General features: G+C 45.1%; 2 protein-coding genes across 4 annotated transcripts; both read right to left on the reverse strand.

Annotated features, from left to right (window-relative positions):
• Window positions 1-6352, reverse strand: acp2 (acid phosphatase 2, lysosomal). Of its 2 annotated transcripts, none has more exons than XM_084004232.1 (13): window positions 6161-6352; window positions 4233-4328; window positions 4044-4130; window positions 3761-3821; window positions 3586-3677; window positions 3101-3199; window positions 2927-3016; window positions 2001-2084; window positions 1866-1914; window positions 1685-1773; window positions 1499-1605; window positions 1169-1344; window positions 1-1088 (listed from the first exon to the last, which is right to left on the reverse strand). In XM_084004232.1, the coding sequence occupies exons 1-13, from the start codon at window positions 6251-6253 to the stop codon at window positions 943-945; spliced, it is 1269 nt and encodes a 422-aa protein (XP_083860358.1). In that variant the 5' UTR covers window positions 6254-6352; the 3' UTR covers window positions 1-942. The 2 variants fall into 2 exon arrangements, with proteins under 2 accessions (XP_083860358.1, XP_083860359.1); XM_084004233.1 differs by having other exon boundaries at window positions 1008-1118.
• Window positions 6353-6777: 425 nt separating this feature from the next.
• On the reverse strand, window positions 6778-11955 carry stradb (STE20 related adaptor beta). 2 transcript variants are annotated; one of them, XM_084004703.1, is made up of 12 exons: window positions 11791-11955; window positions 11147-11423; window positions 10570-10650; window positions 9865-9967; window positions 9639-9760; window positions 9441-9549; window positions 9210-9333; window positions 8961-9132; window positions 8752-8856; window positions 8425-8681; window positions 8288-8330; window positions 6778-8049 (listed from the first exon to the last, which is right to left on the reverse strand). In XM_084004703.1, exons 2-12 carry the CDS (start codon window positions 11156-11158, stop codon window positions 7894-7896), a joined length of 1284 nt encoding a protein of 427 aa, XP_083860829.1. In that variant the 5' UTR covers window positions 11159-11423; window positions 11791-11955; the 3' UTR covers window positions 6778-7893. The 2 variants fall into 2 exon arrangements, with proteins under 2 accessions (XP_083860829.1, XP_083860830.1); XM_084004704.1 differs by lacking the exons at window positions 10570-10650; window positions 11147-11423; window positions 11791-11955 and adding an exon at window positions 10391-10529.
• Window positions 11956-12004: the final 49 nt, after the last annotated feature.

Below are 12004 nucleotides of genomic sequence, written 5' to 3' on the forward strand. Positions count from 1 at the left end.
TTTAGAACAATTGGTTCAAAAACATTTATTTTTCAAATTCAAAGCTGACTTTTTTTGCTGGTGTTTCAGCACCACCATCACCCTGCTGCTCCTTTGATCAACCAAACGCTCTTATTTGAAGAAGAGCAAATCAAAAAACGGATGCATCAGAACAAACAAAAAACGTTAAAAATATTCCACGCATCTTGGTCATTAGGACTCAAAAGTCAATACACACACAGAAGTACGCACACACACGAATGGGCAAAAACACATTATAAACACAAACTCTGGAAATGTATTTTGCCCATTAAAAGGAAAGTTGTTTTAAAGAACAGACTGGACTGGGATTCAGTTCCAAAATGTTTTAACCCAATTAAATTTGAAGTTAGTTTCAACAATCTTAAGTGTAATGCATGATTCAAAATGTTAAAAAAAAGGTCTGAGAATTTGCAACGACATAACGATGAACTCACCATTTTCCATCGTCATTCCAGACCATTATTGTTATTTAAAATCACAATTGTATCACCAATTTCATCACTTTTCAAGTCCTAAAAACGCACAAAAACCCTCCTGAATGAGGAACAGAGTCTTTTCAAACAGAAATATATTTGTTCTATTCACAAACATATCTGGCTGACTGGAGATCAGTGGGCACACAGCAGTTAAAACACAAAAAGTTTTCCCTGATCCCAATCCCGATCCCTCCAACGTCTCACTCCGTTAGTTGAGGAAACTGTTCTTAAAAGCGGTGCTTCTCTAAAAATCGCAACTCTGAAAGTTTCTAAAAATACTCTCTCTGACCCGCCAGAAACAGGGTCATGTTGGACGAAAACTCTGCATTAAAAACCCCCCAAAAACATGTTCATGAAAACGTCCACGGAGTTTCACGGCTCAAACTTCATCCTCGTCGCTGTAGCCGTGAGACGACGCGCTGTGAGAGAGGAGCCGGTGTTTCTGTCAGGATGAATCTCCCACTTCCTGGTTGATCACATGGTGGTATCCCCGGCTGCCGAGTGGCTGCCTCTGACAGCAAACGACACTGAAGAGGACGATGATGACGAAGAGGAGCAGGCAGCCGGATACCGCCAGACTGACGATGACTTCTGAAGGAGGAGAACGGAGGAGTCAGCGAGCTACAAAGAAAAAAAAATCTCATCCGTCCAAGTTTTTAGTGTGCGCTCACCTTTATCTCTCCCCTGCGAGGGCACTTGGCACTCCTTGTCCCGGTCATCTGAAATAGAGAGCTTTGTAATCCTCACAAAGTCCTCTAGGGGGCAGTCAAGGGAGCAGCCAGGTAACTGCTGAGGGAAGGGCTCCACCTTGCTGTCGTTCCGGTAAAACAAGGACACCGAAAAAGACCTGCATGGACACAGAGACATTTACAGTGTCTTATATTCACAGTAAACGTCCGCTATCAGCTGTTTACTGGATTAAATGAAGCCAAACAGCGTCACAAAAGCAATTCTATGGTGTCTGTGTGTAAATATGAGGTCTGAGTGATAGCTTTTTTTACCTGTTGTCGTCCCTGTGGAGCTCAAATATTTGACAGGAGGCGTACGGCGGCTGTCTGCCGTTGAACACGTCCATGCTGGACTGAAGAGCGGCTACAGTGGTGTCATGCTGCGGGGACAGACGTTTCATAAATCTGGACACTAAATATGAAGCACCAAGACAGGAAACAACAGGAATATTATCCTACCGCTGACAGCATCATCAATTTCAGCCTCGATGTTGGGTCTGGGACGGCCATCTTTGTGAGATTCTTCACTATTTCCCCCAACAGCAAACCTGCAAGACAAAGACAGCAGTTCCCACAATTTCCTGTCTCTAAAGTAGAGTCATGTGATATTTAATGTCGCCGATTCCAGACACACACACACCTCCCTGCAGCCGGCTCTTTTCTTGTTGTTTGTAGACGGCAAACATGACCTGTGGGGGAAAAGTGGAATTCAAACAGTTACACCTTTAATCACACAATTAGAGCATCCCCAGAAGTCCTAAATCCTATGTCTTACCCGAAATCCAAAATCTTTGAGCTCTTTGAGCCTCTCCATGACCTTGGGAGTCACCCAGTCAGGAGGCGTCATGTTGTGACGGGACTGAGATCACACACAGAAGACACAGAAGGACGGATTAAAACGTGAAATGCAAGCTTTGTGAACTAGATAAGATAGACTAAACAACACAGAAATGAAACTGGTACTAGTTCTTCCTCTCACGGCTTGTGAGGTTGGTTGAATCACAAGACTAAATCCGACACACTGAGATTAGGTCAGTTCCGGTCTTGCCCTCGCTGAACTTTACACGTAACTTGTAAGTTCATCGTGTCCTCAATGACACAACGCTCTTATTTTGAAATGCAAGCAACATGCAACACACTGCTTTTAACCTGAAACATGTTCTTACTATAACCTGCCAAAATAATAATAAAATAATATATTTATATATGTATTAAATTAGAATTTATATAAAATAAAACATTTAAAATAATAATAATAATATATTTATTATATATATATATATTTTTTTTTTTTATTATATTTTATATATATATATATTTTTTTTTATATATATATTTTATATATATATATAATATTAAATCAGAATTTATATAAAATAAAACATTTAAAAGTGCTTTTCAAAACAAAGTTATACATAAACCAAAAACAGAATCACAAAATATCTCAGAAAACATATTTATGGCCAGAATTCTGAATGATTAAAATGATATAACTTTAGTTTAAGTACTAATTCCAATTCAAAGGTAACACATAGAATGCATTATGAAAGTCGACAGAAATATTAACACACGATAAGAGAAGGATGAAGAATATTGGAACGTGATAATAATTAAAAATAGGGTACAATCATAACAGTTTTAAAATCTATGAATTTCCCTGTGTGTGTGTGTGTGTGTGTGTGTGTGTGTGTGTGTGCTCACCTCACAGAAGAGTGTGTCGTACACGCTGAAGACCGATTCCACGTCGGTGTTATTCAGTCCCGTTTTATTCCTCACCAGCTCTAAAACGTCCTGAAGAGACGAACGCAGTGAACGCCACATTCTCACATTATGCAAAACCTGCATCAAAAAAGAAATAAATAAAAATCACCATACCTGGTATGCTAATGTGACGTTCATGAATTCCTCTGTGTGTTCAGTTCCGTTCATCAGCTGTTTGTAGCGAGGACAGTCTCCCAGAGGGTAAGAGAGGAGCTGAAGGAAAAGAGACGGGGGTGCGTTCAAGATGAACAAACAAAAACTCAAGTCAGATTTATTGTCTAGACCAGACAGGGTCATCATGTGTAGTGCAGCCTAACAGTAACATTCATTTGTAATGATGTATGTAAACAACGCTAAGCTTTTATAATAAGAATCGTTGGCAGATTCATATATTTATTGAACATATTTGAATTCTATGTTGGTATTCTGATGCATTTTAACAGGATTTGACACTTTTATATAGCAGGAGAAAGAAATATGGGCACATTTTGTAAAGCGGTTGGCTCCTGTCAGAGCACATATTTGAAAATATTACATTCCATGACTAATTCAGAGGATTAAAACTGTATAATAACAATTATACACAGCAAACTTTTTACCCGCTCTTGACTCTTTGGCACCGTGTGGACCGGTATCGGCTGCCACGGCAAGTCTGGCGTGAAGACCTGCTGACCAGCGGGGGGGTAGAGACCTGGACGACAGCGAGAGACTGTTAATGCGAGGAAGAGGAGTGCGAGTATTGCCTGAGGAAGAGGAGGCGGCTGGTGGTCGGACCTGCGAGGTTGGCCTCGGCGCTCATCAGGGTGCGATCGTAGTCCGTGCTGCGAACGGAGATCTGAGGACAAAAGGAGTGATTCACATGAAGAGACGAGCTGATAATGAACAGACACACAGGGGCCTCCTCCACTCCTCCAACTCCATCATAATCCAGGAATTTCAGCACCAGTGGGAACCCTGTATAACACCAACATGGCAAACCCCCCCCCTCTTCCTAAATATCGTATGAATCACCCTCCGTCTGGGAGCGCTCTGCTCAAGTGTCATGTGATGAGGTTACCTCGTGTCTGTCGTAGGATTCGTTAAGGAATCCATTGTAGCGCTTCCTCAGAAACTGGCCCAGATTCAAGTGCTGCCTCATCCCCTCCTGGAATTTTTTTTTTTTTTAAAGTAGGACTCTGTTATATTATAATAAAAACACAGGGAGGAATAAGAAGTACGTAACCCAAATAAGAGTTGTTCATTATACCTGTGAAAGCTGTCCAAAGCCTTGTGGCCAGGCGCTCTCTTGGTACGGGTCGGTAGGATAGGCTTTGACTGGCGAGCGGTCGCCATGACGAAACAGCTGGAGGGGAGAAGGCAGTCAGACAAAACAGCAACACAAACGTCCACTGTGGTAGAAGGAAATATGACAGTCTTTATGGAAATTCACCATCAACTTATTCTATGTCGTCCACAGAATAACTGTCCATGCAATTTGATATCGGAAAAAACAAAAACAGCATGAAAAAGCAGCGTTGGCTGTAAGAAATATTGGCCTCGTAACTGGATGCCACCACATCAGGCACGCCAGTTTCTGGTTGCACCTTTAGAAGTTTCAGGTTCCTCTTGTTTGGAGAGGAAGTGTGAGTGTGTGTGTGTGTGTGTAGGATCCATCCAAACTATCTGAACAGGTGTGGAAACCTTGAGAAGTGCTCCCTCTCATCCCCTCCGTGGTGCATTCAGGGGACGCCTTGCAGACGACGAGGCAACGTTTCTCAGAACGAGCAATAACAACTTTCATGTGAGGATAATCTGGGTTGGCCCCTCCTGTCTCAGTGCCATATTTTACACACCGTGACATCTCGAACACGGGAAAACACGACGGTGGCCGACCACATTTCAATTCTCACATCCGTGGCAGATTCCACGTCTGTAACGCTGACAAGTAAAATAAAGGCCTCGAGGGTGGGGTGTCCTCAAAAAAATATTCACCCGAAGCAATGTTGCTGTGTATATATATATATATATATATATATATATATATATATATATATATATATATATATATATATATATATATATATTTGTTGTTTTAACCCATAAGCAGTCACAATGTTGCCAGTGTGCTCTCTACACCGAGCCAAGGAATGTCTTACATTATCAAGATCCTGCATGCCATCTCTGCACTATGCATTGCAAATCAGCAGAGATAAAGCCCATGTTTGTAAAGCACTTTGCAACTTGCTTATGGAGGTGCTATATAAATAAAAAATGTATTATAATCATTTTTTTTTATGCTGATCCACCAGAAAATCCTCTCACTAAATAGTCCTCGTCAGGAAGAAAAGGAGAACCATGGGTAAGAAGTGACACCACGATGATAGTTCAATAATGATGTCCAAGTGCAACAATGCATCAAGGAAGGAGCGAGCGGTGCTGTTGGGTTTCATTCTGCATCTCACCGCGGTGACCTCGACACTTGCCAACGCATTTCTCCCGAGGGCGTTCGTCGGCCTTCCCGGTGAACAGGTTCGGTCAGATCCAACCGCGGTCCGCCAACAACCACGTGTCCCCTGCGGAACTTGTCAACACCGACTACACGTCCAGCCTTCCCTTTAGCTTCTGGCAATGACTGCAATTAATTCCTTATATTTCTTAATAACGTACCAAACCGGCAGGTCAGATAGCTACGGCTCGGAATGCAGACACAATAACATGAAAATGACAGCGCACGTTTATCCAACTTTATGTAAGTGCCAGCTAGCATACTTCCTCCTGGGGCAGTCTTTGCTAGTTTCGTGGCGTCAATTCAAAACACACCCTTTTTCCCCCTTGTTAAATGTTGCCATGTCATGTTTGCTTTAGCTTGCATGTCCGTTAAATGTCAACTTGGTTAAACTCTATGTTTGAGCCTGTTAAAGCTGGTAAACAGGGGAGGAGAGTAAGAGAAAACAGCTTCTTACGAATAAACAAGGGTCGCTAGGTGGATTATTAACACGCCGAATTGAGCAACAGATCCGTATTATTCACGACGAGTTGAATTCGTGTTTAAACTAATGTAGCTGTTCACTGAGAAGCGAAGAATAACACAAAACCCCCGATATTTTGAACGTAGCTCGCCGAGGGTCTACCCACATCGGTAATGGACTCCTGATTTTACAACCGTTCGTGCCGTTAAATCATGACAATACTCACCACAGTCACGTAGACTAGTTGTCTTCCTGCTGCAGCTTCTCCACACACACAAGCGAGCGTGAAAAGGAAGAGCACCGGCGCAGCGGACTCCATGTTTCCGTCTGTGATAACGGGCTGAGCGAGCGCAGATAGCCGTTCGTTGTCCACATTTGAACTACCCCCTTCGCCCTCTCCGTCCTAGCTCTCCCCGCGCATGCGCATTCGCGTGCAGGGATCGAGTGCCCAAGTACGTATCGCGCGAGCTGGGATACGTTCTTGAGCACTCAATATGGCGCCCCTAACTCACGGGAGCCGCCATATTGAGTGGAAGTGCGCATGCGTCAAACAAGTATCACTAAAGAGGGTCCATTCTTCTGGTCCTGTAGGTGTAGATTTGTTTTTCTTCATTTAATTATTGCTTTTTTATACTTTTTTTCCTCTCTTTTCTTGTTTATATTATTGTATTATATTTTGCTAACTTTGTAAGCACTGACTGGCATTGATTTTAATATATAAGTTTACCTCCCTCCTTTTACAGTCCATGATCCAGGATCCATCATTTGCCAAAAAAACAACACACATACTGGACACACGACACAATTAAATCACAAAGAAATAACTCAAGGCCAACAGCGAGATTACAAATCAAATCTTGTATATTCATGTATATATCATTTCTAATTATATGTAAGGCTCATACAGCTACCATGTTTGATATGTACTGCAGATCACAGTTTTCATACACAGTACACTTTATCACAGTTACAGATGGATCACCATATTCAGAAAGCAGGTTTCATTGAACACATAAAGGCATTGTTGGAGAAACGGGGTTTTGGCGACTGGTTTTCTAACTCCTACGTGGGACACTAGCTTTATTCTCTCTATCCTTTTTAAATCAGTCTTCTTTGCTCACAGGCATGAGAACAAAAAGACGACACATATAGTAAATACTACGTTACATATTTGATTTTCTAAACATTTTGGACAGTAAAACATCTACGGTGTGTTCAGGTTTACTATTTAGCACGCCAGAATATAGATTTAGTACGTCCCAATATATAGAAAGCATCTTACTTGGTTGACACCATTAAACGTATGCCAAATGAGCCATCAGCACTTCCTGTTTGCATCGTACCCATGGTTGTACACACAACTATCACTGCATTACTTTGACACTCTTTTCGGTGTCCCTCAGGATTGACTGTTCACAGTCTGAATACGTTATAACACAATTAAGAAAAAGAAATCCACCCTTGCATAGTCACTTTGTTGTTTTTGTCAATACCTACGTACATTTTTTTGACATTTTTTCAGTCAACAAGTTTTGAGAATACCTTTAGAGAACAATTGTCACCTAAAAATGAACATTATCCATTGAAATATGAAAAGAACACCGTAAGCAACAGCTGTATGTAATTGTTAATCTGATTAGTGTTACATCCTGTCACTTGTTGACACTCCATTATTATTATTATTGTTATTATCATCATTGTTAATATATTGATATCCAGAGCAGCATCTTTGATCCAGCACCTTCACAGTCTCGTCACCGATCCATGATCCAGACTTCAAATACGCGTCACACAAACATGTAAAAATATCTACGAAACCGCTAAAAAAAGGCTCAGAGAGTCGGGGTTAATAATACAAAATAAAAGCACAGTAGGATTTGGCCTCATTGCTTTGCTTTGATTGTCTCGTGTTTGGCTTGCTAGTCAGGATGTGGAGTTGGAGGGGCGGGGGGTCGGGGGTTAGGAGAAGTCCCACACGGCGTCGGAGGTTTCGGTCGAGGCCGGAACCTGGCAGAAGGGGGCGGGGGGGCAAGAGACCGGAGGGTCCTCGGGGCTGCTGAGGGGCACGGCTGGGTACATGAGGCTGAGGAAGGTGCCTCTCGTGCGCCTCTTCACCTGTCAAACGACGACACCGTTACACAAATGTATGGAAGCCCTTATCTGCTAAGACATTATGATGAGATACTTCAAAATAATGGCTTAGTATCTGAAAAGACTTCTTTTTCTAAATGATAGAATATCTAAAAAACAATGTCAAAATGATATAATACACTTCTGATAAATTTGAGATACGTACATACATGATAAGTCATTTATTTTTCAACAAAAACTGAGTCACATGACAACAACCCACCTGCTTGAAGAAGGCGTGGGTCAACAGTGTTGATGCTGACGGTCTACGGAAGACAAAAACACGGATTTGCATTAAGGTGCTGTGTATGAATGCAGTTACATCACATGTCAAATCGAGGCCGCCACCCCTTTAAAGACCTGCGCTCCGGCTGCTGCTGCAGACACAGCTGGACCAGGTTGTGCAGCGTGGCCGAGTGGTTTTTGGGTCCGGGGCTCTGAGGTCGGTCGGTGGGCGGCGCGGTGGCGCTGTGCGTCATGCTCCCGGTGGCCACGCTCTCCCCGATGCCGGAGTCCACGCCGGACCGCGACACCTTCAGCCCCCCCAGCTCGCCCAGCGGGAAGGGAGCCACGTCCAGCAGGCAGCAGTGGGAGCCGCGCAGCTTCTGGAGCAGCATCTGGACGGGGAAGATTCAAACAGTCGTCTTAAAAGGTCACATAACATACGTCGGGAAGCGTTTTCTTTACCTGAGTGGGGGCCATGTCCTGGAAAGGCACCCTGCCGCTGACCAGCTCACAGGCCACGATACCTAAACTGTAGATGTCCGACTTCACTCCGTAACCGTGCAGGTCCTACTGAGGGCAACAGCGTGGCGAAAGGAGACACACAAGACATTAGAACAAGGATGGAAACACAACGGCCCGCTGCGTTATTGTGGCTTCATATGAATCCTGACCTGTCGCAGCAGTTCGGGGCTGAGCCAGGGCAGCAGGGCGGGGCTGTGGTGGGGCATGTCGTACACGGCCCTCATCCTCTTCCCCTCACGCATCATACTGTAAACACTGTGGAGCCCCGAGAGGTAGACATGCCCCTCCCCTGACAGCAGGATATGACTGGCCTTCAACCCCCTGAAGAAGAAGAGTACGTGTAATAAGATATCTTGATTACTGTAATACTGATGCTCGTTGTGACTCCTCCCACTGACCGGTGAACGTAGCCCCTCCGGTGCAGGTACTCCAACGCCTTCAGCACGCCGTACAGCAGGTACGCGATCAGGGATTCACTCATTCCGTCTGGGAAATATGTTCTCAGTAAGGTGTCTGCAGAGCCTGCAGGCGAGAGGAGAGGGAAAAGCACACTCGAGTTAGTAATTCTCATGGAAAATCCAAGGAGGTTTCACATAAATAAATGGTTTAAAAGTGTGGCAGTCGCTGACCGTAGGCCATGAGCGGTGTGAGGACCCACAGTTGGCAGCAGGAGCTGAAAACCAGGCGGGAGGTCAGCAGGTTGGGGTGGCGGAACAGCCTGGACAGCAGAACCTCGTTCTGGGGTTTGAGACACAATGAGATGTAAAGACACAGAGTGGAGAGCAGCTCTGAGCTTTGAAGAGAAGAACCAGGTGGAAATAAATCACCATGAGCTGCAGCAGCTCCTCCTCCGTGCACTCGTCCAGGTTGGTTTGCTTGGCGGCCACCAGCTGGCCAGTCGGGGTGTGGCGTGCCATGTTCACCAGGCTCAGGTTATTGAAGCCCCGCCCTGTCGCGCACAGAAAAAAACGCAGTGAAATCTTCCCGCATTTACAGAAAGATTATGAGGCGCAAATAATGCTCTGGCTCGAGGGCTCGTGGTGGTGGTCTCACCTAGCTCAGACAGGAGCTGGTAGTGGGCTGGCTCAGGGGACAGCCCTGTGACATCATCGCCACCTGCTGGCCCTTGCAGAGTGTATTCAGAACCGTCACAGCTCTGCAGGGACGTGCACACACACACACATCATCTCAGACAATCAATTTTCACTGAGTGCCTCTTCACTAATTCTGACACATTTGGTGGTGATGTAATGTGTGAGGGGACGATGGCCACCAGGGGGTGGCAGTGTGACACTGGGTTTGGAGGTGTGGGGAAGGGGAGGGGGGATGCTTGCAGTTTAGCGATGCAGACAGGTTTCTGGCACTGAGTCGTGTCTGGTTTCTCAGTCAGCATCAGACAGTTGCAGCTCTGGTAAAAACAGCAGCTGGATGCAGAGTTTTACCCATAATGCCCCAGAATGTGTCAGGAGGAAATGAACACACCAGCAGTACATGTTAAGTAATTAGCCAGAATTACTTAATATTGACTAAACTCAATCGACAAAGGATGTATATAATTTAGTAGGCAGTATGTACGTACTGATATAGTATGTAGCATGCATTGATTTGGAACACAGCCCTGTGGCTCTGGAGCAGCTTTGTCAAGTCTGAGACAGACGTTGGAGCTGCAGCTCAGGATAGATGAGAGCGTCGGAGTGATATGACGACGGGCATCAGTGTGACGCCTGTCTCCGTGCTGACAGTGTCGCGGCTACTGACCAGGAACTGGTGGCTGATGTCCTCATAGTGCTCCTCTATGTCCAAGGGCTGGACTTGAGTGTGGGAGATGCAGGAACAGTCCTGGTGAAGGGGGAGGAAGGGAGGGGAGGAGAACAGGTGAGACATGCCGCTACAGGACAAGGGAGGAGTGGAGGGGAAAACATGGGGGGGAGGAAGGGTGACACACCGCCTCCAGGAAGGTTGGGAGGCTCGGAGATGAGGCAGAGCGGCAAGCATCTGGGATCTTACAGGGCATTTTAATTGGAAGTGATGGGAGGAGAGAGAACTAGAGTAACCATAACAGGCAACAAAGAGGCATTCCAGTGACTGATGTGTCCCAACAGAGCAACGTAAGAGCTGCATACATAATCAGATGTGTCCATTAGATGTGAGGAACGCACGGATAGCCAATATCAATATTTCCCCATCTAGATTATTAATACATAGATGGAGATGCACTGGGGTTTTCAGATGCATCTCATACAACTCTCACGAATCGGTGCATCGCTATGTGGAAGGGGCAACCAGCAACTGATTCAGTCACAACACAACATCCATGCAGCGTGCTGTTTCTTACCAAGAAAGACATGGGTCCTTTTGGCGACGGTCAATTCACAGGCTTTGGTATTCATCCGCTCACAGGCCGACGGAGACCGACCGTGGTGGTGGAGGGAGACAGGCAGGAGGTGGAGGAGGAGGTGGTGGAGGATGGAGCGCAGCAGTGTAACAGGAGAGACACGTTGAATCCCCCCACTAGCCTCGAGCAGTCAGCATCCATCCAGCCTCAGCCACCCATCCGTCCGCCTGCAGCTTACCTGGCTGCATCTGGTGCTCCACAGACCCGAGAACGTGATCTGAAATAAACCAGTCGAGTCAGTGACTGATGAATCCTGGGAAACTGTGTTCTCTACCACATGAGCTGTGTTTATGTCGTCCTAAAACGAGGTGGCGTTCGCGATACAATTATTCCACTCGAGCCCACGCCAAGGTTAATATTAACTGCAGCCATTTTAGTTCAACCAGACTATTATTCAAACCGGTTCATGTCGTCGCTTCACGGCTGTTAGCAAACATAGCTAGGCGTACTAACGCAGCTCTGGATATATGGGAATGGTTCGAGCTTTAAGCTAACGTTAGCTCAGATGAAGAGCAGTTATTATATTTATCATAACGCTATTTATCTGAAGGGACGGTCCAACGAAATTAAAAGCAGCTGCTCACCTTCTCCCCTCGACTGCAACTCTAGCGCTTCGACGTAAACAAGTTAAAAATACAAAGGAGAGCCCGATATCCGTCACGACGCTCCGTTTAAAAAAAAGTATTTCCTTTTGTGGCCAAAAACAAACAAAAAAAGAGTATATTTTACTGTCGACACCGACCCGCGTAACACCCAAAACGTAACCTTTTGACAGGACTTTTAATTTGACACAGATAA

This window comes from Eutrigla gurnardus (genome assembly GCF_963514095.1).
Source record: "Eutrigla gurnardus genome assembly, chromosome: 24".
Taxonomy (NCBI): domain Eukaryota; kingdom Metazoa; phylum Chordata; class Actinopteri; order Perciformes; family Triglidae; genus Eutrigla; species Eutrigla gurnardus.